The sequence below is a fragment of the Pezoporus wallicus genome, unplaced genomic scaffold (assembly GCF_028554395.1).
Source record: "Pezoporus wallicus isolate ANWC-B61680 ecotype Strahan unplaced genomic scaffold, APGP_CSIRO_Pwel_v1 contig_6966, whole genome shotgun sequence".
NCBI classification, from domain to species: domain Eukaryota; kingdom Metazoa; phylum Chordata; class Aves; order Psittaciformes; family Psittacidae; genus Pezoporus; species Pezoporus wallicus.
In genome coordinates, this window is record NW_026639746.1 from 2,391,475 (window position 1) to 2,418,163 (window position 26,689).

At 39.0% G+C, this 26,689-nt stretch overlaps 1 protein-coding gene across 4 annotated transcripts in view; it reads right to left on the bottom strand.

The window, feature by feature from the left end:
- The window catches only part of PLXNB2 (plexin B2), a 114,609-nt gene that overhangs the window by 9,625 nt on the left and 78,295 nt on the right, over positions 1–26,689 (bottom strand). For all 4 annotated transcript variants that reach the window (XM_057415831.1, XM_057415834.1, XM_057415830.1 and 1 more), the window contains exons 16-30: positions 23,129–23,265; positions 22,305–22,472; positions 20,595–20,703; positions 18,615–18,842; positions 17,959–18,135; positions 17,363–17,502; positions 16,214–16,314; positions 13,754–13,983; positions 12,728–12,909; positions 11,911–11,977; positions 11,653–11,799; positions 8,259–8,415; positions 7,331–7,431; positions 6,350–6,434; positions 747–901 (exon numbers count right to left, since the gene is read on the bottom strand). In XM_057415831.1, the coding sequence (XP_057271814.1) occupies positions 747–901; positions 6,350–6,434; positions 7,331–7,431; positions 8,259–8,415; positions 11,653–11,799; positions 11,911–11,977; positions 12,728–12,909; positions 13,754–13,983; positions 16,214–16,314; positions 17,363–17,502; positions 17,959–18,135; positions 18,615–18,842; positions 20,595–20,703; positions 22,305–22,472; positions 23,129–23,265 (2,184 nt within the window). The remainder of the gene's footprint in view (positions 1–746; positions 902–6,349; positions 6,435–7,330; positions 7,432–8,258; positions 8,416–11,652; positions 11,800–11,910; positions 11,978–12,727; positions 12,910–13,753; positions 13,984–16,213; positions 16,315–17,362; positions 17,503–17,958; positions 18,136–18,614; positions 18,843–20,594; positions 20,704–22,304; positions 22,473–23,128; positions 23,266–26,689) is intronic.

Genomic DNA, 26,689 nt, shown 5'->3' on the forward strand with positions numbered 1-26,689 from the left:
AGTTAGTAAAGCTCCAGACTGGTAATAATCCAGAAACTGGCTATTTGGAATAGAAAAGTGTCAGCTGCAAAGGAATTATTAACAGAAGAGAGATGTAAGCATCTTGCTGGCTCTTTGTCCTGAGTCTCTGTCATCTGTACGCTAACCTTCCTTCACATCCACTTTCAACCTGGACAAACGGCCTTACCTGGAGCTAGACCACCCTGATTTTCATAAGGAGCCTGGCTTTAGGATCATTAAACACATTATTCTAAATTCTTTCTTTAAGGAGGAATGCTTTGCACAATCATTTTGCTTGTGACCCATTCTGCAGTATAAGCACTAAAAATACTCTGAAAAGATTATTTGAAAACATTTTTAGTTTTCTAGGTTATCCTGTAGCATTAGTCACACACAAGCACAGAGAAATATAAGACTGGAGCAGTTTATAAAGCATTTGGTTCAAAAGAAAACCCTACAAAATATTATCTAATCAGTGGCACAGAGGAGAATATTCATCTTTGTCTTGCAAGAGAAAGCCTTATTTAATGATCACAGTTGTCAACTTTGATCAGGAGTTAAACTTTATCTCTTTCCCAGGAGTGTTCTTCAGAGCATATTAGTCACTTGAAGCCCTGAACACCAGATTGTGTGCACACAACATTCAAAATTGCAGGCAAAAGCGTGACTAACAGTTGCATCATTTTCTTCAGCTGTACCTCAAAATCTATAGAGATAAGGTATAACATGGCACGTCTGAGACCTACCTTCACAGAAAGAAGTCGGGTCAGGTAGATTTCTGTAATAGCTTTGGTCCTTTCTTTTTCTTTCACGCTGCCCCGCTTTGATTTACCTTCATCTATTTCATCTACTGGCCGGACTAGATGCCAGACCTTATTTTCATCTTCCAGGAGTGCATGCCCTAGAAAGAGTAATTGCAGTAATTACAAAAAACACCTCAAAGCCAAAGCAGCAACATGAAAATAATCATATCCATAAGTACATGTAAGATCTGTTCTCCCGATCCTTAACATACCTGTCCTCTTGCCAAGAGCATCTAGATTACTCTGTTCCTGTTCAACCCATACAACTCAAGTGCTAAATGTTCAATAATACATAAGCTGAAAAGCTTGCTTTTGTCAAGAGCAAAGGGAGAGGAAGGAACCACACAGTAAGGAAACCCCTGTTCAGTCATGTAGCACACTGTGTGTGCGTTTTGAGGTCCACACACTGAAGTATTGTGGAGTATTCACACAAGTGAATTCTTGGGGATATGATCAAGTTACAGAAAACGCAGACAGGTCTGACCCAACAGTCACCACAGAAAGAGGAATTGCAGCTACTCCAGGTACAAGGCAAGATATTGTTGTAGCAGCTCTGGTGAATCTGGCAGTGGCAATTTTAAAAGTTGATATCAACCTTTTTTTTTCTGCTAGGTATCACTGTTACAGTTTGACTGCTGAGGTCAGTGTATGGTACCTCAGTTCAAACCTGTCTTTAGCAGCATCTCTTGATTTTTTTTAGCTGAAAGGAGGGAAAATGCAGCTTTTTGCTGAGTGGGTGTGAATGCCAGCAGACAGAGGTAATGACTGAAGGAAATTCCTAACCATTCTAATAAGATTTAAAAGAATGTGTCTGTCAGTATTCATAGCTTAAAGCAGAGAAAGAGACTCACGTCAAGTCTGTTAACAGAAGCAGAAACAGGAGTAAGCAGGTGGGTGCTAACAACAGCTCATCTGGTTACAGTTTTGACTTGCAAAAGATATCCCTTGAAAAAGATTTTGTGTCACAAACTTAGATTCAGTTCCCCTGGTTTTGCTTTGTTCTTCCTTTGGTTTCTGAATTTTTATATCTACTTGGCATAGTGCCTGAAGTTGACGGTGCTTTTCCAGTGGAAGTTACTGAATCAGTGAGTTTAAAATCATTGACATCTTAAAAATGTGAAAGTTATTTTTTCCCATAAAAATTGTGATTCGGCCCAACCCTATTCCATGAATTATTTTGCATTACGGCTAAGTTTCATGCTTTAATATACATACCTAATGTAATTGAATCCCAGTTACAACACAGATAGCAGTTTCCAGCTGCATAAATTTTGTCCTTTCAAATGTTTGGCCATAGTAGTTTATTAACTGACTTCCTCAGCAGCTACATTAAATTTACGAGCTTGCATATATATTCAATATTTTACATCACAGAGGAAAATAACATTTCTGTGTCATCGGGCTGAGCCAACACTTCTGCTTGAATCTACTTTATATATACTCATGAAAGACATTAGCCATGCAGCCTTCCGGGGCCTTTACTTCTTTTTAACAAGGTGGGAAAGAAGAAAATCCGACATTAAATCATATTGCCCCCTGAGAGGCCTTAATTTGACCTGGAAGTTCATGTGAACGAAGCAGGAAAGAAATCAAAGCTATCACTTTATTCTGAAGCAGATGCGATTTTGCAATCGATACCATTAACAACAATCATCTGCCAGTACAGTAAGAAGCACTGCTGGGCCTGAAGTCTGGAATTTCTTTTGCAATGCCTATTATTTACTTTTGTAAACTAACAGATCAAATCATGCAGTTAAAGCAGAAACTATTTTCCAGCCTTATGTCAGTCGCTTGGGATACTTCTGCTTCCTCATTTGATTCAAAGGAATTTACTCTGTCTTTGCCCTCCTCATGGTATATGGCCCAGTTTAACTTTGGAGAGAAGAGAAACAGCCAAAGGGGTTTCTGGTGAGATTACTGGCCCTGATGTGCAGCTTAATTTGGCCCATGTTTGTTTAGCAACAACAGAATTGGCTACTAGTGAACTAGTAGCTATTTCACAGGAAAGTAGGGATTATGTGACTACAGTTTGACCAGATGAACTTCTGCAACACAAAGATCCCACTTCATTGCTAAAAATAGCAGGAAGAATGAGGAAGATAAATTCAGGCCATGGGGTAACAAACCATGTCAGCAGTATGGCTGCTAGGAGGAAATAACATTTCTGTGAGATGATATTTTCCCCAATGGAAAACTAGAAGGTAAAGAAAATAAAAGATAGGGGAAAACATCTCATTTTATTGCAGTAGCCACATCATGTGTCAGGCTGTAAGTGGCGAGAAGAGTCTGCCTGCTGAGTCAAAGCTTCACCCCAAACTCTTTGTCTTAGTTGTTGGGCATTCTTTGGCCAGTCTAAAATAATGCTCTGTGTGTGCATTAATGCCAAATATTGACTGTGCTGATAAGTTACAGTGGCATGAACCACGATATGAACATGACAGAGGCAAGCGAGATGGTGACAGGAAACACAGCCCCTTTCCCCTTGTGTAGCCTGCAGGAAAATAGCTTCCTTCTAGCCTCCTCCCCCTCTGTGAATATCCTGCTCCATGGAGGTGAAAGAAGGGCTGCCCTACCTGGATCTGCTGATCAGTATTTCTGATCTGCAACCCTCTCTCTATTTTTATTCAAAATTTAGGAAGGAAAAACAACCCCACCAACAGAGGAAAAGCCCAGAATAACAGAGTGTGTTGTCTTGGCTTATAGTTCAGTACAGAAATACTAGCCTGAAATCGTTGAAATCATTCTCCATCTTGTTACAAATTAGTAATTGCATTTATTATCTCCACAGATAAAAGATGCCGCATATGATTTATCACAACCTCCAGCTTCTTCCTGTTAGAAGCTTGGAATCAAAAGCAGCATGGAAGCAATGCCAGGTTTTAGAGCAACATCTCTGAACATGGTTTTACATTTTCACTCCATGCAAAGCCTAGTACTTTGGCAGACAGTCAATGGCTTTAGCTGACACTTCTCAATGCAAAAGGTGCAAGTTAATAAAAGACTGAATTAAAAGGAAAACCACTTCATCACGAGCCTCATTCATAGAGCTAGGACAGGATTTCTGTTTATTCCAACCCTGTAAATCCCTGTGTCATATAAATGTGTGTGTGTGGGAGGGGAACCCACAGATCCTCTCCTCTCCCTTTTATACACATAGCATCTCACAATCACTGTCATAGCAAGCTCTTGCTTTGCATTAGCTTTGTAACATTTCATAGCTTTCAAAAGAACAACTTGGCACCAGATAGCTCTGAGGATCCTTTGGTGCTAAAGAAAATGGGCACAAACCACTGTATTCCCAAATTTGTACACTACCATGGTGCATGAGAATGGAGAAAAACATGGTGGAAGTTGTCTTCACTCCATACTTTGGGATCTCAATTCTCTGCAGATTTTTCTCTCATGTACAAGAGCCTCATGTGACAGCATTGTCACCAGAAACCTGCTTTTCCTTTACAATTTAGTATGGTACATATGTAACTAAGGAGTTCATCATGGAGTAGAGATCATATATGTTCAAAGAGCTTCCTCGTACTGAATCATAGCTAAAGATACAATCATAGATAAGAAGGAAAGAAAAAGAAAATCCAACAAAAATAAAGAAAACTACATGGTCTGGTCCTCTACTGCCTGCCATAAGGGTTGAGAGGTGGGGAAGATGAAGACTGGGTTCCAGAATGAGAGACTGAACACCACTGTGTGCTAACAAAGCAAAGCAAGCTAAGCACACCACCGGGCTCCATTTATGGTCCATTTGTTCAGGGTGGAGGCAACTACCACCTCAGAGCTGTCTCAGCAATAAGTGCAAGCAAATTGAACAAGGACTAGGAATCAGCTCCTTGCATGGCTGCACTTCACTGCCCTCTATATTAAGTTGGATGGCTTTGTAAATTAACATGCTGGGTTGGCAAGTGCTCTGACAGAGTAGTTACCACTTGGCCAACTGTGGCAGGCACTTGCAGTAAGGGGTGAGAGGATAGCAGCCGCCCAGCTCTCTCAGTTTGTCTTCACAGGAGAGGTGCTCCAGCCCTCTGATCATCTTCATGGCCCTCCTCTGAATTCACTCAAGCAAGTCCACATCCCTCTTGTGCTGGGGGTCCCAGAGCTGGATGCAGTACTCCAGGTGGGGTCTCATATCAGAGTAGAGGGGGAGAATCACCTCCCTTGACCTGCTGGTCATGAAATGGAAGTCTGCATATTTTTGTTAAACAATGATATAGGTCAGAGCTATCAGCTGAGCCCCATCTTCCTGAAAAATGTAAATTTCTGGCATATTATGTTCAACCTTTGAATGCCCAACCCTTGAAACCTATTTAATCTAAGATCAGTAAATCTGTTGAAAAAAATTAAACTATTAGGTGAAGCAATGGCTTTTGGAATCAGTGCTAGACAGAAGAGCATATTAAATGAGTTAACAGAAGGAAGAATGATCTCAACAATTATTGTTCCATAAATCTAACTTCCACCTCTTGTAAAATAACAGAATATAAGGATAAAAATACCTTTGAGAAACTTAACATTTGAAAAGTAAAGGAAACACATGTGACAAAGACTAAATTTACAAGTAAATACTTCCATAAAAATCTGAGTGCATTTTAGGCTGTAATGGATATTATGTCTCAAGAGGTTCTGAGATACAGGATATTTGTCTAGGCAAAACACTAACATGTGGAAGTAAAAGCTTTGAAAGATGGGTTTCAAGCTAAGAAGTTGTCTTCTGTATTGGGAAGTCCAGCATACTGTAGCAGACAGCAATACAAGAATTATGCGAGAGCTGCATTAGTGATGTGAAAGAGAGGGAACATAAGGCAGTTCCTGATACTAACTTACAGTGGACTGCAAACCTCAAAAAGAACAAAGGAATTGTGGAAAACACTGCATCTAAAGAGGTAACATATATAATGAATCAAGTCAACCAACAAACCCTGGAAAAACCAAGCTAGCATAGCTGATGAAATACCACTCATAGAGAAGGAGACATAAAATACGAACGTACAGAGATGAGCTTGAAAGGCAGCAAAGCTGTGAGAAATACAATGAAAAATGATATCATATTCCTTATGTCACAAAGAGGGGAGCTGGTCTCTACCGTGGTTGACCTAGAACACTTCATTCAATTCTTAGTCTAGTAAGAAGTGGAAGAAATTTGGAGAGGAAGGTAGGTACAGAAAGAAGAAAGGACAAAAGAGATAAAGCTTTAGAAAGATGAAATATACGGTTTGACTATAGATTGTAGAGGGATTAAGAAACAAAATATGCAAGGAAATATTTGCTATGAGCATTTGCTAGTAAGTTGGGGAATGGACTCACAGCAATTATGATTAAGGCCCCATTATTTAAAGCTGTTATAATGAGGACAAAGAAAACAATTACAAGTGTACAGTGGGTAGCACACAACAAATAAGCTCCATATAGTCAGTCTGGTGGGGAATATCTACCTCCACAGATGTGCTCGATAAATGAGATCAGGACAGCAGTGTCACTCTCTCTGTGTGGGTTTTGACTTCTAGTCATTTTTGGAGGTAGGGAAGCCACAAGATACTTACTTTCCCCTGGAACATCTTGCTGATTATCCTCTGGCTGTTGGGAAATTCCCATTTTTGACAAAATGAGTGTGGCACCATCTCGGACCTTTGAAAATACAAACACAGGGATGTTATTCCATGTGTGCACTACTGAACCTCTTTCTTGAAATCTAACTATGGTTTCTGTAATCTTTTGCAGGGAATCTAGACCTATGATTAATGCTGCCTTTCAGAGGCTACTTGGGCAACCAGGTCTACAACTCAGAACAAACTCACTCCCCCTTCTTTAATAAGAGATCCCATCAACACCTGTGAGATTACTGAAAATGCTAGAAGCATCTCCAAGACTTAAGTGGTTCCCAATCCAGTGTGGGTGCCCTTTGTACAAAGATGGAGTTTATCATAGACAATCAGACCTGTCTGTTTTCTGAGGGAAAGCTAACTTACTTCAATGTGTCCTTATCCAGGTATCTGTTGTTAGAAAGCAATATATAGCATACAAAGGGAAGATAAGTGGATTGCAAATGCTTGGTAGGGTGCACAGTATGAAACCTAAACCAGACAGTACAAAACCATCAATATCTGCTCTCCTGACTGGGCTGTTGAGCAAATCAGACGAACTCAAAATCTATTTAGCAGCAGAGCAAGGACAAAAGACAATTCCCAGGGGTAGGAAGTGGTAGAGAAGAGATGAATACAAGACCTAGCAAAAGGAGCTTTTGACTGGTCAAAGGGGAATTTGGATTTGGGACTGCCATGATGAGGAAACCAAAGTGCTGGCATTTAGGTGATGCATTTTTGGTAAGATGTTTAGGCAATATGTGTAGACCTAGCCTTTCATGCTCCCAAGCTTTTACTGCCTAGACCTAGAGCTAGGGCATTTTTGTTGTTTTTGATTCTTTACGCAGCACAGAAGCTGCTCCAAAAACAAATAGAGGGTTTTTTTTTATTACTAGAGAACAGTTAACAGATGTGAACAATCGCTCTGAAACACCTCCTTACATTATAATGCATTAGTGTGTTGATACGTTTCCATCTGCCATCTCTTTGGGATGTTAAATCCAAGTCTGAGAGGATCTGTGCAGTAGAACCTGGACGCCACTCTAAGGGGTAATTAAAATGAGAAAAAAAAACAGTTTTAACCATATGCAAAAATACTACACCAAGAATGTTTCAGTTTAGTGACCCACTGATGCATTGTAGAAGATTAAAATAAGTAATTTGGCACATACCGTGAGGTGTGGTTTTTATTGCTTACTAGTTTGGTCTTTATTACAGAAGTTTGCATAAAGTAATCCTAACTATGCAAGAATTGCATCTTCTACTTTTAGATTAAGGGAGTAATAAGGATAGTGCTAAACTTTTAATTGGAGCATTTCTTATGAGATTATTAAACCTTTTAAGTTATGTAATTTTTTTTTTTTTTTCTCAAGAAAAGAGCAATTTTGAAAGCCTTCAAGGAGGATGATGTTCAGAGGCTGGGTGGCTCATCAGCCCCTGAAAGTGTAGCTCCTGTAAGTTGTAATACCTTTGAATAACCATCATAAAGGCAAGTCAAAATCACTACCAGTTTCTGAAATGGCATCATTACTTTTCCATCAGTTAATTGTTCATGCTGTCATTATCACATTAATTAGTACCTGAGATACTCTGTCAGACATGAATACATTTGTGCTAACAGTCATTAACAGGCTCTTTGCATGCTAATGACAGTATACCAAAACTTTAAGAGTCAGGAAAAAGAACTCTGTTAGAAAGCATGAATTTTTAATGCCTATTAAGATTGATTCAAAATATTGCATTTTAGCATCCAGCTGAACATGCATTCAACTTTTTTTTTCTTTAAACAAAAAAATGCTTTTATATACATTTCTGTGAAAAATACAAAATCGCACAACATGTTTCACCTGCTCAACATAGTATTACCTACCAAGAACTACACTCTCAGCTTTTGGCCACTGAGAACATGGCAGATTTCGATAGACTTGGTCTATTATCTTTTCCTTTACTTGTGATATAGTATCACAGTTCAGCACTTTCACAGGTATGGAATCAGTTCCTCCATCTTGTACATATACATTTACTGTCTGAAAAACAAAAAGATGATGATAATGGCATGATGATAATGGCAAATCAGCACTGGATTACCTCTGAATCTATTTTTCTGGGTGATTTAAATATAAACAATATTTAAAATTCATTGTGCAATGATTATAGCACAGCAGCACATATTTGCAATGGGAATATGGATCCTTTGCTGTTATGCAGCCAACCAGCTATCATAAATTCCAGCTAATTCCGCCCACTATGACAAAATAAAAAAGATACAGAATAGATTTACTCATATAATAATAATATGCTATTATTATTGTGCTATTGAAATTTTTTAAAGAGGGACACACAAAAACAAAACAGCTGGATCACTAATTACATGCATCTCATACAACCTGATAACCTGAAGCACAGAAAAGCACAAATAATACAGTGCCCAAATATAACAAGTTCCAAATAATCATTTGAGCTGCACTTTGCTGAACGCCTAAATATTGTATGTTTTTGTGTTCCTTTACACCGTCTTCATGGAGCAGCTTTACTTCTCAAGTCAAGCAGACTAGGTCTATACATACGGTGATTTAACATGGCTCAATCGATGATCAGTGATTTGTTTACCTCCCATAACTTTACCTCCTGTGACCAGCTGTTCATGAGATATATATAAATAACGCATATATGCACACATATAAATATATATAAGCACATATAAATGCCATTTATACCATCTTTGGTGTCTTGGATGACTTTATTTCCTGCTTACTGTTGCCACAATAATAGCTCTAGGAAATATACCTAAGTAGTTTATATTAGTTCTAAAATATTGCTGATAGTATTGACATAGCTTTTTTTAATGTTAAAAAGAATTTCTTGAAAGGCTGTAATTTGCTAAATCTAGAGGGATTTTTAAAAAAGTAGCTTTGCTTTAAAGGTGTCAGGTTTAATACAGACAAAAGCAAGTGAGAAAACAATGGCCAAGAAACCTTATAGAAGGGGGGGGAAAAAGCCCCAGAAAACCCAACCCAAATAGATGTTATGAAAAGCCTCTTTTTTTTCACTAGCTGAATCAGTACAACATCTCAGAGTTCTCATGGATCTTTTGCCAGTCAGGTAGCTTTGGAGGCTAGGCACATCTGAAGCATTGCAGCTCTCAGATACGCATGGTCCTGCCAACCATAACGCCTTAGTTTATCTTTCCAAACCTCAGAAATACACTTGCATGGCTGGTATTTTTAAACAGCGAAGAAAGGCTACACCATACGGCAATCAAATTAAACATGATTGCACTGTCCCTTGACAGACCTCTCAAACTAATCATGAGATTTCACCTTCCTTTTCCTATTAGCGTTATGGTAATTAGACATGATTTTGTTGCTGGTTCAGTATGCAGCATGTCAGTGTAACCAGTGATGCAAAACAGATTCATCTTTTAAATAAGAACAATTAGAGAGCAGACAACTGCTCTCTATACCATACTTTCCCACCGTGTCTCACTTTCAGGCAGAAGTGAACTAATTAATTCATGCTTTAACCTATCTTGGTGTACAAATACTCCCTAACTGTTCACAGGTACCACAACGTCATCATCATGCAAAAGAGCCCAATAATTTATAGCAATAGTAACCCCTTTCATAATCTTTCATCATACTTATAAATAGACGTATATCCCATCCTCTTCCATGCACGCGCACATATCAAATCTCTGTTTGACAGGAGATCTGGACCAAATGCTGCTACTTTACAATGTTATAATGTTTAATATTTAGCTACTATGCTTGTTGTGCCCACATCTGACTGCATACACAAATTTTCTGCTTTCACACTGCATTCATTTAGCTTAATTGCAGGCGTTGGCTTTTTTTTGTGAAAAGAGGCAACTGAGTAAAGAATTATTGCCATTAAGTCTTATAAGATGTACAATGCAAGTAAATTTTGTTCTCCATACACAAGAGAAAATATAACCAGCATTGCCAGTCAGTGTGGTTTCTGTGTGTGGCACTTTCAGCTCAGATAAGAAGATGGCAACTCAACTAATCCCCAAAATATCAATTGAACCTAAAATATTTCTTCTTGCCCAGCACACCCGTTTCCTTCAGGCAGTTGAGGTCACAGTCTAGTGATTATGTGAGTCTCTTCACATCAGCCCTCCCACCAGCATCCCTTCAGAATACACAAACTGGTGGGGATTTTCAGTCAGGACTTAACAGAGCTTTTTATTAAGTTTCTCTTTCCACACCGCAGATAGGTCACTGCATCTTTCTCAGTTGGAGACAACCACAAATGGCTCCTAACATGTCAATAAAAGTGAAATCAGAGATGGAAAAAAACCTCCTGTGTTGCTCTTTGAAGGACAGTCTGTGCATCTTTGACATTCACTACACTTTGTCCTGAAGAAAGCCAGCAAGACTGTCAGAAAGAGTAAAACTAGCATTTAAGCTCCTCAAAGAGCTAGAGAGTGCGCTGCTCCAGTTTTTTAAAGACAGTGAATCCAACTGCTGGCGTCTGGTTGGAAAAGTGGTGGAAGTTTGTGGCAGTGAACAGAATGAAGTCAAAGCAGAATCTGTAATAAGAGAACTGAACCATGGCACTGCTGATCAGATTCAGGGGATTCCACTTCATCGCACTTGAAGCATCTAATACAGGTCTCTAGAAGTGCCTGTAGAGGCAGCTTCCCCTCATCACTGTAGGGATTATTTCCTTAGGTGGAAATACGCCCCTTTCAATGCCAGCTGGGCTGCCCATGTTCAGGAGAGTTTGACTCACACAGGAACAAGTGCAGAAATAGGTTCATAAAGGGTTTTGGAGATTGCAGAGCCATCTCACAGGAATGTAAAGGAGCTCCTCCTGGTATACCACTAAAATGACTCTAAAATGATATGCTGACAAGCAGCAATCACAAGGGAGAAAGACAACCTGAAGTTCAAGAGTAACATTAGCGCAAGAATTCTGCAAAAATCAATTGCCAGTTAATTTAGATGGGAAAAGGGAGGGAGCCAAACACCCCAACCACTGTTCAGACAGACTGAAAATTATGGAAGGGATTTACAGAAATGCATTCCATAGTGGCAGGACTTGAATTTAATACTTGGAAGATGCTTTAAAATTCTATTTTCCTGTTTGGAGTCTTGCTTTGGCCAAACTGTCAACAGTCCCGCCCATGACCAGAATTCCTGTGCAGATCACAGCAGTATAGAAAAGTATGTACAGACTTAACACTACAGGACTTAAAAGAAAAAACAGAGCTTCTAATATATTAATCATGCTCAGCTTACCAACAGCGTGTACTCTACATCATCTCCCAGTAAGCCTGTGTCATTCAGTGTATACTTGGCTTTCTTTAGTACAGCATCCACTGGGCCTTTTTCTACCTGGTGTTTGATAGCCTTGAACAATTTATAAAGAGGCTCTCCGGCATTATCCTGTTTAAAGAAAAGGAAGTGAAATAAAGCAAACCCAAAAGATAAACCCAGTGCAGCATGTTGAAGTAGTATTAATGAAAAACCCCACAGGCAACAGACTTCAGCTCTTACCTTGAGGTACTGGTATAAACAAATAGACATCCAGTTAGACAACATTCTCTCAACAACCGTTTCAGATCTGAAAAACAAAACCAACCCCGCGCACAGTGAGGGTCATTAATGACACAGTATTAACGAAAAACATTGCTTGCTTGAGATACAATATTTTTTCATGCTTAACTGCATGCACTCTCCTAATGCGCTGATTTCCCTATAGAGTCTTGAGAGCTTTAGGATAAGTGCTTTGTATTGCTCATCATTCCTGGCTACCTTCAGCTCATTACTGAAATACATTCTTTATGCAAAATCTTAAATTTGGTCTATGCTTTAAGAGCTAAAAAATTAACCCAGTTGTGCAGTTACTGGGAAATTACCTTCAGATTACAAAGCTACAACATAGGCAGAACAAGGTCTTTTGTAATTTACTTGGGATAACAACAGGGTTAAGCAAGCCCTCACTGAATGCACAGTGAAAGCTGGTTATGTGTGCTCATTACGGAGATGATGTGTGGTATAAATGCTAGATCATTTGGAACCAAATTAGACTAAAAAGTAAATGAAATGTTTGGTATTGTGTTGTAAGGAAGGTACATCTTTCAGTAGTTTTGATGCAGATTCTACACTACAGTATTTGAATATGGAAATCTGTTGCCAGCAGTCCTGGGTGTGCTTTCCATGGCTATTCCTGGTGAGCTTGTCTTCCTAACATGCTTGGGCCAGGCTATTTCTGACTTTTATGGATAGTTGACATTTTAATACAGTCACATTGCAAAATAAATACATTAACAGAAAACCAGAGAGCTACAGAAAATATGACAATCATTCAAACCTTCTTAGCATTAGCTTTGGGTTTTTGGCCACAACATACTGCTCCATCAGTTCTAAGAACAGCGTCCTCATGATGTCAGTATAGTATTCTAGTTTTCCATGTAAAGCAACTGTCAGTAAAGATGCAAAATACACTTTAGCTCGAGCAGAGAACTCCCTTTGGTTTTCCAGCGTGTGAATAAACTGGAACAGAAAACAAATGTACAGTTAAGTACAGATGACAGGTTTCTGAAGAACCTCAGCACTTCTCTGCACTTGAAAAAGTTTTCAGAAGTTTGATAAAAAATACTTATAAGGTAATATTGCCTATAATTTGTTTTTAGATACACACACAGTGTAGTGGACTAACCCAGGGTACATGCTTTAACTGAAGCCTTATCTAAAAAGGATGCTTTAATTAAATGAAAAAAGGTGTTCTGTGACAATTTTTAGAAGACAAAATCAGCTCCCCTTTCCCACTAAGTCCCAGTCCTTTCACATCAAATTACAAAGACAGTAATATAAGTACACCTGGGAACACGCTCTCATCTGCCATAAACTGTAATGCTACCATTAACTAGTTCAGCATTGGAGCCTCATTTAAAAAATGATAAAAACTTAGAAGCCTAAATCTATATTTAGGTGTCTGACAATCAAGCTCAGTTTTTGAAAGTGAGCAATTAGAAATCTCTTCAGAGCTGCTGTGAGCACTCATCAATCTGGATGAATAAGCCACTTGAGGAGACTCTGCCTCTTGGGGACAGAGACCCAGCAGATGGCTGCCCATACGTGACTCCCGTGATGAACCATGGTGAAATCAGCATTCTCTGATCACATTTTTTAAAAAGGCTAAAACAAACTTATAACAGCAGTTCTTATGCCAGATTGGGTAATATCTGTTTTCCTACAGCCACTGCAATGTTGACTAATTCCATACTACATGACCTGGCAGAGAAATATGATTTTGTCTCTCTGCCCCACCAGGAAGCTCTGTCTGTGATGACACAAATCTGCAGTGGTTACGAAGCAAATCTCCTTCAGTACTCACATTAATGAGAAATGATTTGCTATTGAGGAGGTTGGAGAACTGATTCAAAGCCTGCTCCACAGTCTGCCGCCTGGCCTCGGGAATATCCAGCTTCCCCGTAATCATCACGTCTTTCTCTCCATCTTTGGAGGGCAAGAAGAAGACTCTGTCTGTGTAGGTTTTGTAGTCCAGTACTGGAATTCCAGCTTCATTGATATCATTTGTCTGATCCTCCATCTCTATCATTAAGTCTGGAATATGCAATACATTTTAAAGGTTCATTTAAAAAAAGCCTGAAGCTTTTTTAGGCAACACAATCTCTTTGGGTACCTTTTATCGCTATTCAACACCAAAACCTCTATTTCATCTCACATTTTCTCTTGCTGTTTTTGCCAACTATCCCGTTAACTATGACCATAGCTAATCCTGTGGTGACATGAGGATAAATGCCTTTCGCACAGACGGTTTCCTTGTTGCTTCCTTAATGGATATCTGGGTGAGTTCATATATACGAATATGGGGTTGTAGTGCAGAGCCAAAAAACCCCATCACAATACTGCAATATGGGTTTGCTTGGCTTTTTTTTTCAATGCACATTCTATCCCCTCTGAGTCTAGGTAATAATGACAGTTCTTTTAAAAGACACATTGCAATCAAGGAAAGAAAGTTTTAAAGTGTAAAGCATGCTAATTTAATTGGAAGGAAGGGGATGGCAGGAAGGAAGAAGGTTAAATGATTCATTGAAACTGATGGAAACCTTTCTGTGGGACTCAAAAGCTCCAAAGTTCTTAAAAGGGACAAGAATTAGGCAATCATCCATTGGAGCAGCTATTCTAGCTGAAGGCTTTCCAAATACGCAATATTGCTGATTGACTAAAATACCATGTTAATTAATACAGTGACCTATTGTCTCTGCAATTTTGTTGCTTTTATTCATTCATTTACCTCTTTGTTTTACAGCATTCAGCAAAGCTGAGGGAGAAAGCATCCTGTGGTTTCCAGCTTTGTGGTATTCGTACTTCCTCTCTGACGCTCCTTTCCTTGGCTATCTTTGGTCCCCTGAGTTTTACACTGCACTTCTTGCTGTTGATATTACAGTTTCACAGTATGGATCTAGAACTTGTTTTGAATTCAGTGTTTATGAACTGGAATGCCCCTTGGATGTGCTTTCTACTTCTTCAGTGTCTGTGTTTGGTGGAGCAGAGAGGAAACTTTCAACTCAACATGCAGCAGGAGTCTAGCTCTATACTAGGAGTGTCAGCAAGAGAAAGTCACCTTCCACTTTCAGAAACATGTATGAAGTTCCATGGAGAGGTGGTGAGAGGGAGGGCTGTTAACCTTGATCGGCCCTCTCACAGTTCAAAATGCAGTTTGAAATGAAGGCTGTTTGGGAATAGTTCTCGATTCAAACATTTGCTTCTGTTTTGGGTCCAGAACCTGGAAGGAGCTGGTTTTCCAGAGAAAGCAAACTGATACAAGAAAAGAACATCCTGTCCCAGAAATGCCAGAAAAACAAGTCTGGGAGAGGCTTCCAGCATGGCTGAAATCTTTGAGATACCCCGAGCTTCTAAATCAGTTTCAAACTCTAACCTGAAATTGTTGTTTAATTCAGTCCTGCTTTTTAGCCACTGCCAATATGAAATAATCTATTTCTCTTTAGAAATAAAATGTGTGGGTTTTTTTTTTAGTAGAGATTTTTTCAACATGACCTAACGGCAAGTGTAATTCAGATTAATGAAGTGACATTTCCTGCTAATATTTAGGCCAATATTTGCAATGTTTGCACTCAGATGCCCAATTTAAGCATTGCAATGAGTAGTTCAGTGTGTAGAAATGCTGAGTCTTCATACCTCCTGCTGCCTTCCCTGGGATGATGCCTCTACATTTACACAGAAAATTAGTTAGCTCCTGAAATCAAGCTTAAGGTTTTCCCACGATAAACAGAGTGAAATGCTATTTGTTTCCTGCAAGCTTCCCAAATTAGCCCTTTGTATACTGATTGCTGCAAATAAATTTTGCACCTCTGGAAACAGTTTTTAATCATAGAATCATAGAATAGTTAAGGTTGGAAGGGACTTTAAAGATCATCTAGCTCCAACACCTGCCACTAGACCAGGTTGCATACAGCAATTGTACTAACTACTAAGTACATGGTTAGTTACCATAAAACATCCTTACCTCCATATCAATCACCACTCACATTAATGGCTCTCAGTATCACCTATATGAACTAGTTTCTATTTCCCAGTTGCTAACTCTGTGCTTCCTATAGACCATTTCCTTTAATAACTTTAGCTCCCTATTTTATTTACAGCTTTCATATATAATTGCAAAATATCTCCTGTATGTCAATGTCAGTAATCAAGACTACTAAGATCTGCTAATTATTTGTTCCTGGAGGACAGCTTTTGCAAGGTAGCACCATTGCTCCAATCTTCTGATTGATCAAGAGGACCACAGGAGAGCAAATATCTGTCATACCTGTGAATTCCTTCTTGCACCGATCTCTCACGCTCTCCTCCAGGCCTTCAAGTTGTGATTTGATCTTTTCATACTCTCGTTCTGCTTGTTGGCTCTTGCGTCTTTATGGAATAGAGGTAAGATTTTTAAAGTTATAAACTGCAAAAGTAAGTAATTTGCAACAGCTCTGAGTGGGGGACATTTTCCTGGTTTTGATTTCTTTTTAAACACTGGCCGCAGAAAGAGAATGGAGGAGGACAACAGGAACAGCGGACCAAGTCTTCATTCTGTGCAAACCAACCTGGCACCATCAAGGGCCTGCTGCTTCAAAGCACTTGGGCCAGCAATTTAATATCCAATAAGCTGTAGCTACAAATGCTTTCAATCACATATTAAGTACAGAAACTTAATTTGTATGTACTGAGCAAAGACTGCTTGCAACATATCCTGCACTGGCTCTGAGCCACCCAGGTACTCCTGGGTCTGGAGCTGAAGTGAGAAGTTTGCATGAGGTCCACAAGAACATCAATGCTGTACAGCACATACTTCAGCATTGCTTCAGCTATATTGATATGCACCGTAAGAGTGAAATCCACACCCTCCTGAGAGACAGTATGAGGCCCTCCTTACTAACTTTAAAATTGGGATAGGTAGGTATTAAGTGAAATAAAGACATTGTTCTGGCCCTTAGTGAAGCATGAATTTCACCATTAATCATGAAATTTGTCGGTAACACTTACCTCCACTGGATAGGCCTAAATGACCCCTTAGCCAAATCCAAATCCATCCAGCTCAGACCTACTGTGCTGACTGAAGCAGCATAAACAGTGATGGATATGTATAAAGAATAAGTTATCTCCTTCACAAGAGGCACTTTAGCTGCCATGTATGTGCACAACTCATCCTGAAATTGTGCGCTTGGCAAGCCTGGGACCAATTGTTGTGCTTATGTACAAAGGATGGACTGAGCTGACTGACACCAAGGAATTTGGTGTGCGTGAGAGGAATAAATTGGTGTTCCAGCTGTACATACATATTTCCAGCTGTAACTGACTTTCTTAACCTTGCAGCTCATAAGAAGAAGATAATTTCTGCAGACTGAGCTGAAAACAGTTAGGTAATACCTTGAAAACTTTAGGACAGCAAACCCACCTAATTAAAGGAACTTACCTGTAACAGATGATAGAAATGATGATGATTGCTATCATTGGAATAAGTACCAGTGGCAAAATAAGATTCAGTGGGATGTCACTCACACGTGTATCGTATTCCACCCTTCCGAGGATCCATTCCCGGAGTCCAAATTTCACCTAAGTAGGTAAGCACAGACATTTGTCTCAAGTGTATAGAGGCAGTGGTTCACTTTTCAGTTGCAGTCTAATTTCTTAGGAATTCTCACAAATGAATTTCTAGCACAAACTGCCAAACAAAGGGAACATTTCTGAATATTTTATGCTGAATTTAGGTCACTAGCACTTTATTCCATGAACTGATTTTGTTTTGCCTAGCAGAGGAAGAAAAATCCCCAGTCTGTCTTGCTACAATTCCTATGTAATGAAGGTTGAAGGCATTTGGCAGCTTGGGACTGCTCTTTACATGTGATGTCTTCTAGACAGCAGGCAGAAGCTGGAGGAAGAAAGAACTGCAAGGAGTTTCTTCACAGTACTACAACTACTTTAAAGAACAAATTGCTTCAGTTAAAAAGCACTGTACTGTATTGGTGTCACTTACACATGGTATTAAATTCTATTGAAAAGGTAACTTACAATGAATTCAGGAAGGTTATTGATTGTATCTCTCTTCTGTCGTTTCTTTGGTTGAGGCTGTACTTCTGGTGGCTCACAATATAAGTCCGTTTCAGTTAGTGTCTTTATGTTGCAAGGCTCATCTCCCACAAAAGCCTGTGCCTCATCTATTGTCATGGCTTTGTTCAGGTTACTGCCCTAGACAGAAAATACAAGACTAAGTCATCATTGCAAAGTCTTCAAGACAGGAAGCCCTGAGTTGCAGCTTTGCATTTGGATCATTTTTAGCAGCAGAGGTGATTAGCACTGCAGCGTACAGAAGAGTAGAGTGGTTGGGAATTATGCAATTCCTCTCTTTTCCTTCCTGGAATGAGAAAAGATGTTCTCTCCAGTTCTTGGGAGCTCTATGGCAGAAGGCATTTCCAAATGCCAGGCTCAGCAGGAGGGAGCATCTTTGGGAAACCCAAAGTATTGCTAAAAGATAGGAACTCTCTGTGAGAAGGGCAGAGGGAAGGAAAGAGGAACTGACGATGTTCAACATCTAACAGAGGTAAGAGACTCTACCAAGCATTCTGGGTATGGTACCAAACAGCTGTTAAGAATTCGAGAAAGGAAGGAAAAATTCTATAAACACTTCAAGGACAAAATGAGCCACCACCATCTCTTGACAAGTTTACCTTTGCATTAATAAGTTTGTTGACTTGTTTCTTGATGCCATCTGTGAAGTTTTCAAAGGTTGGGTCTGCAACATAGGCAAAGGAGTGACTCTCATTTTTTACAACTAAATGATAATGATCCATTAGAATAGTAGTGGTAATGTTATAGTTTTCTGGATCTTCCAGTATTGGTGGGGAAGAAAAAACCACTGTGGTTTCATTGAGTCTTTTAACAAGCTTTCCTTCAAACTGTAAGAAACAAGAAGAACATGCACATTTTAGAGTCTGACTCATTCGTGTACATAACTATTGATAACCTTAGACTGTAGAAATAAAACAACTACATTCATATCCTCACCATACAGCAGAAATGACACAGTATGAGGTATTTTCTGTAAATAAAATGAAACAAATTTGTTGATGGATATGAATTATTGATTCATTGTGTTCTATGCCTGCAGAAAAAGCTTAGGCTACGGATCAGTTTCCATTGCCTCCAAATTCTGTGGCTCTGTACCATATTGGGTTGGTATCATTAAATTGCTCTAAGATTGAGGGTTAACATGACAGCTTTAATCCAGATCATCTTTTGTACTATGAAGTATCTCAGGTAGATTCTTTTCTACTGACATTGTAAAATACCTTGCTGAAATTCAATACAATTACTAAGTGAATTTCAGAATAAAATTTACCAATTGTCAACCAACTGCTCAAGGTAACAACAACTCAGTTAACCTGTCCTGCACCCCCATTCACAGAATCATAGAATCATAGAATAGTTAGGGTTGGAAAGGACATTAAGATCATCTAGTTCCAACCCCCCTGCCATGGGCAGGGACACCTCCCACTAAACCATGTCACCCAAATTACAGAAATGTTTTTATCCTAGAAACTCCTTCAAGTCATTCAGTAACATCAACCACAGCCAACAACACTAATAGGAACCCTCAGCATTTCTTCTATCTTGATATTGCCATGTAAGTGGAAGCAAAACCAAAAAATAGAGAAGTTTCTAGTCTTAACCATGAACATGTGCCGTATGTAATGCTAACTTAAGCTAATGTGCTGAGATGATACTGAGCATACATAAGAAGGGGGGTAAGAAATGTTGATAAACATTGACAAGAATGCTAAATAGCCTTTAAGATTGTCTTAGGAGTTAAGGTTATCAAGATAATAACATCTTGTAGTTTATGGCCTAAGAAACAGAGTTTTCTTCTTAAAATTCTTTAAGGGTAGGGTTCTGAAGGACTCAAATCCAGCTGGCTTTGGTATACTCTTGAAGCTGAATCATGCATGTAATGCAATACATGCATTATATGGATCATAAGACAGTCTTAAATTGATAAGCAAGCCTTAGAAAAAGTATTTTTATTTTCTTACTGGAAGATCACTTTTAAGTCCTCAATCATCGCATTAAACAGTGCTCTTCATTAAAAGAGTGGGAAACTGGTAATGTCAATTCTTAACATGAGATGCAAGAAGGGTTCTTTCTTTTTACGTTATTTTTCACAACTCTTTGTGAGCATCCTATAGGTGGAATATACATGAAGTAAGAGAGAGAAGAAGACATGGCTCTTTGAGGAGTGACAAAATAAAAGCCAATGACTGTGTAAAGCTGAGTACTCAGCATTATCTGGATTTGGGTCCTGTTTCAGGTAAATCTCTAAAGTTTGCAGGGGAGAAGAAAGAGAAACACATGAAAATTTAACCACTTTCTAATTCTGAAATACATGCACTTCACCACTCAAATCTTAATTCTTTTATGCTTATTCATATTGAATTAAAATAATTTTAAAGCAGAAGACTGCAAGGTGCAAGTGAATGTAAGTCAAGATGGTGTGAGTGGGCTCTTCTCCCACAGAAACCTTGAACAGACCCAGAAATCTGTTTAGACCTTATTCCACTCTGAGTCCAGTGAGTGAACTTAAATGCATTTTTCAACAGACTATGTGTTATGTATCTAATGCAATGCCATTGTGAGGAAAGAAAGAAAATTACCCTTTTGAGATTCATTTTCCCTGCTTCTGGACGCTCTGCATACACCACCAATGAGAAACTCTGGATGAGCTCAAAACCGGTTCCAGTTACTGTAATATTTCTTCCTCCACTGAAAGGCAGAATTAAAAGAGAAATCAAGTCATTGGTAAATTACCACAACAGTATTTTATCCTGCACTGCTACTACTTCCACTGGAAGCACCTATATAATGCCTGTATGACAATTAGATATCCTAAAAAAGGGATTTCTGTTAAAACTATAGATGACCGCAGCATTTATAAGCAGTGATGTCAACTTCAAACTCATTTTAAAACAGCAGAATAAAAAAAGGTACAAATTGCTTTGCCAGTATTTGTGGCTTTTGATTGTTGCCTATCTTTGTGTGTTTTACTTCTCCAACGTTTTTGTTAAAATCACTCCATCTACCACACACACACAGACAAAGGTGAGAGTTTATTTTCCACAGGTCTACAGGCACCAGGTTTCTCTACTTCCTTTCATTTGCAACACATTGTTTAAAAAATAATGCATTTGCATTAGAAGAAGAATGCATGCAAGTGGCCAGTGGGAGTTAAAGTCATCAAAGTAACATGAATTAAGAGGGATAGCAATCCTCAAAGCAATCCATTAAAGTAAGCTTCAGTTTATATAGAGGGGAAAAAAAGAAAATATTTTAAACTCTGTGAAGTAAATCATTATTGATCTACCAAAAAGCCCTTCAGGCCTCAAACCCACCCAAACAAAAAAATTAAAGGCAAATATTAAAACCAAATCCTATTTGACATAAGTGACAACTCAACATTCAAGGAGGCAGGTACCAATTTCTTCAAGGGCAGGCACAGCCAATTTTACTTTTAATGCCCTGTTTGTATGGTCATGATATTCTTTTTATTGAAAGAAAGTGGAAACATCATGATCTCTCTTTTCTAACTCTGCCCCATTAAGAGACCAGAATACTAGGGAACAGCAGAGATCAGTGTGAATCCAGGTCATCAGTTCGTCCCTGTATCTGTCACAGAATGACTTTCATAACCAGAGGTATGCTGCAAAGACTTTTACACAAATGATTTGCCATATTGCTACAAATATGAGTGGCACATTTCTTTGGTTTCACAATTAGTACTGGGTGAGCTTTTTTCCAGAAGGAACAGTTACCAGATGGGGTGTTAGTGAGCACCACCATAGAAGAGAGCATACCTTTTAAAAGCATTATTGAACTCTGATCTAGATTTCCTAAAAAGATACTTTTTTTTTCCTCATGGGACAAAGAGATGACAAGCCATAATTTTCCTCTGTTCCCAGCATACTTATTAAAAGCTGAATAGAAGAACTGTTAGAAACCTTTTCATTAGAAACCTTTTATATATGTTATCCTATGGGATAAGGATTTGTAAGTAACACAAAGATCATGTTGTCTGACATCAAGCTGAAATGCTTTGAATCTCTTTCTTTGAGGTATCTTCATTTAAAAGAAGCTCATTACTTTTTCTGGTTTCAGGATTTACCTTTGAAGTGGGGATTAAAGTTCAAAGGTAAACAGAATGCTTTTAACATTAGCTGCGGTTAAGATCACAAACTCTACATATCTAAATGTGTGTATGGCTAGAATACAGGAGTTTTTATTTCAAACAGTTCTACATGTAATAGGTTTATTACATGTTACACATTTTAACCCAATTGTAAATGAAGTTACGACAAACATTTTGTTACCTGCTGAAGCTATTTATTGGCAGGAACTTGGTGACAGTGGGATTCTCACGGTATGAAAACTGCTGTGGTACAGTACTTATTGTGCCCCCATAGTTCATTGTGACTGGAACAATTTCAACCTTGCTATTAGGTCCTGTAATGCAAACGATTTCATCTCCAAATTCGGTGCTAGATTGGAAAACAAAAAGAAGAAACATCTTCAGTTACTAACGTTACCATTTGTAACATGATTTGTAATCTTTACTGTACAAAAGCAACAAAACCTGGGCTCTACTTTTGCTAGGCACTGAGTAGCTACAAGAGGAGACAACACTTTCCTCAGATCAGTGAGGGTCTTTAAAAAAAAGATGTAGGATATGAAAAGGAATAGTATACAAACACAAGAGCAATGCAATGTCAACACATTTCATGTGATTCCTTTTCTTTTTTGAGGGGGAAAGGGGAGAAAGAAAGGCAGCAATCAATAAAAGGAAAAGGAAATGAGAGGAACAAACCAAAGGGCACTAGAAGATTAAGATTTTATAAGGAACCACTGAGGAGTTGCTCAGCGAAAGCATGGTTGGGTTTGGAGCAGCCATTCAAGCGGAGAAAGCCGAAACTGGAAAAACCTTTGGATATCCAAGTTCTCCCACTTTGGTTGTTTATTTGGTGCTTCTCCCAGCTGGAGCCTCTGAGCGAGTTTCTGACGGTTATGTGCAGAACCCCATTGCATGGGATGAGTCACAAAGAGATAGACAATGGATTTGTTTAATTTCTAAAGGCCAGAAAAGGTTGGTGCTTTGTTAGAATACACCTCTGTTTTGTTATTTACTCAGGGTACATACACATTGCAAGGCTGGCTACCAACTGAAACTTGAACATCCTTCTTGGAACCAGTGGCCAGGTTTGTACCAGTGATGGTAAGTGTTGTTCCACCTGCTTGCGGTCCACTTTGAGGTCTTATTTGAGAAGGATGAGGTTCCTGCAAAGAGAGGATGGTCATACCAATGAAGAAAATGAAAATAAAATTTACACCAGTATTAACTGGTATAATAGCTAAATTACTACCTGAAAAATCATGAAACTAAAATAATAATGGACAATTCTTCTAAAATAAAACAAAATTGTCCATTGTTCAAGCTTAAGGAAGATGTAACAGATTATGGGAATGTATATTTTCCTCATACTGTATTCTACATATATGAATTCATATAAAGGGTTTTATATGAATTTCAACTCCCTATTTACAAAATGTAGAGTTAGCTGCCATTAGGCTTGTGAGAGCTTTGTGTTGGATTTCCTGTTTTCAAATTTATTTCAAGATTTTTCTTTCTTTTGGCTGAGTCTACCTTCACCTTTCCTCACCCTTTCTTAAATTCTGCATCAGCTACAGGGGAGACAGAGCAAGGTTTTCAAAACTTGTACTGAACAGAAAGAATATTAAGATTCCCTTTATCTTGTAAGGCTCTTAACTGCAGTACAATTGTTATCCTATTCTTAAGCAATGAGCTTGCAAAGAAAGACAATCTGAAAATGCAAAACTTTTCTTTATGCACTTAGAACCTTAGAGCAGATTTCTGAAGACCAATTGAAACAAGCAGACACGCTTCAAAATTGTTATGAAATTTGTTTGATATTTAAATTTCTCAAATAAGTTCCCTCCTTTTGTTCTCAATTCAGTCTTTGTTTCTGTGATAGTATTCCGGGAGCCATGACGAATAACATGAATTAACAGTGAGGGCTTTTCTTTTAATTGCTTCATCACTATCCCTGTTTCCAGTTGAGAAAAGCATCCTTATTCAGGGCAACACTGAAGCCACTGAATCAAGAGGCTGACTGAAACCACGTGAGATGGGTTACCAGTTGGCTCTATGGCCTGGCCATGCCAGCAGACATGCCACAGCCCTCACGCCAGGGTGGTGGCTGCTGTGCATGCAGGCACAAGGTGGTCCCATGCAGGTGGCTGCCACATGTGACACACACACAGGTAGAATGCCAGGTCCAAGCACGTGGCAGGGGCACTGCTATGAAGGACCCTGCGTTTGCTGTAGTATACCAGCTCAGCAGCTTAAGGAGGCTGTGAATAGGTAATGCTTTTTCTGATGTATAACTGTGCTTCTTCATCCATATTCAAACATAAGCTTTCCTTAAATGAGTCAAATAAGCAATACCAATCTCATGTATATTTGTAAATGACATCTGCTCTCCTCATTGTGCATAATCTTGCTAAAACGGTTGACTGATAATAAAGTCCAGGCTTGTGGCTATTCGGTACGAAGCATATGCAAATAAAGGAAGAGCAAACAAGTTTAAAAGCTTCCCTTGCTGATGGTTTCCCTGATCACCATCAGACTGCACTGATCTCCTGCTCTTAGGAGGAAAAACTGTGTTCAGAAACAGAGAGCAAAAAGCCCACACCTTCCTAGTTATGCAGCAAACCCCCTTCCCCCATGTTGTTTTGCTCAGGCACAGACTGCCATCTCTGTGACAGCTTACAGCTACATAACTGAGGGCCCGGGAATGGCAAGGAGGAGTGGGACTGATGTGCAGTTCAGTTCAAAGCTTAGTGAGCCATTGACAGGTTTTTAACAAACAGCAGGAATCCGTAAAAATGCATCCAATTGACCTCATGGTTACTTTACAAATTTGTTTTATTGAAGCACAGATTTCATGGAAACACAGAGAACTCGTACTTACTGTGCCTATTTTAGACTTTCACATCTGAGCAACTTCCCTCCGAAGGAATGCATCATGGTTCAGCACACTTCACAAATCCGCAATGACAACTGTAATTTGCTCTCAAGTCATTGAGCTTTAGGAATATGCTTTAACACTAATTGGGTGTCAATTGCTTTTCTTCCCTGAGAGAAATCTGTTTGTAAACCCTTCAATCCTCAAGATGTACGTTGCTGGAGCATATGACTGCTCTCGTGTGCTAACCTTTGATTTCATTTTATTTAATACATCACTCAAGTTACAAGATTTTATGTAAGGAAGAGACTCAAAGTCATTTTAAAGCATTCTTTTTTTAAGCAAAAAAGGAGCATTGATTCAATATAAAAGAGTTGACTAAAACTTGCTCACTTATGTCTATGTAACCCTCTCTGTGCATGCTCTTCTTTGGATTTGATTGCTTGGTCATTTAAGCAAAATTAAAATAAGTCACACCAGGGTAAGTAACAAGTTTGAGGGGGGCAGTTTTAAAACTCACACTTGAAGTTTAAATTAACACAAGTCTAGATATGCCCTTCAGAGAAAAACTCCTTTGTGCTTTTTTGTAACACATTTTGTTGCTAAAAAATTTACAGTCACATTTCATATAAAATACACAGCCAATGAATAGTTTATAAAAATGAATCAAATACATTCATACCACATGGACAGAAAACCATACCTTTTAACAACTTCAAATTAAATCTTAATTCTTAAAAACTGTTCAGGACCTCTGTCTCACCCACAGTAGAACCCCACAGTAACGATTAGCTGTATAACATGCCTGGGATAGCTTTCAGATGAAAATATCCCCCAAGAACCATGAAAGAATCAGAATGGACAAATTCAGTATTGCTGAACCTCAGAAAAACTACTAAAATTTGTAGCCTTTCCTCTAAATACTCCCTCCACTTAAAGCATAGCCTCTAAGGACAGACGTGGGAAGGAAAGGAACAAGAAAAGGTTCTGAAGCACCACACACCACTGTTTCTTTATGTGAAATATTCACCCTGTTAGAGCTCTACTGGGTTATCCGATGGGTAACTCTGGCAGGGCAATAGCTGGCTCTCTTGCTAACAACCAGTAAATATCAGGTGAGCCATGAACTTGAAGCTGAACTGTCCAGCACCATATTCCGTGAGAGACCTTTCAGTGATAGCCTCCTTTTGCCTTCCTAGGAACAGGGATGTATAGGTAATCAAACAGAGAAGTTATCTCTGACTAACATAGCTGCAAGGGGAAACAGAAACAAGTACCTGTTCTGTTTTCCTCAGAAACTGCTTTTTTTCCTAGCAAGACTCCAACTTGGCTGGAGTTTAAAGCCCAGCTACACCTAGTGGGAGAACACATCACCCACCCCTCACCCCATCCACAGCACAGGCACATCTTCAGGCTGAATGGAGAACTGAGGCCAATAGCCATTGTGGGAGCTAAGACCAGTAGCAGCCAAGGAGGAGGTGGAATAGTTACGTTTAACCCTTGTTTTCTGTTAAATTGCTGTCCTCGCAGCAGTTCCTCGAACCAGCTTAATACAAAGTATTCATATTTAACCTATTTAAAGTAATTTTGCAAATACCAAGAGCTCTCCAGACACAAATAATGTGGACACCTCATAAAGATGATCTAATAAGGAGAAGCTCAACTATATGTGCAGAGGAATTCTTCAGCATAACTGCTAAGACAAAGCATAGTAA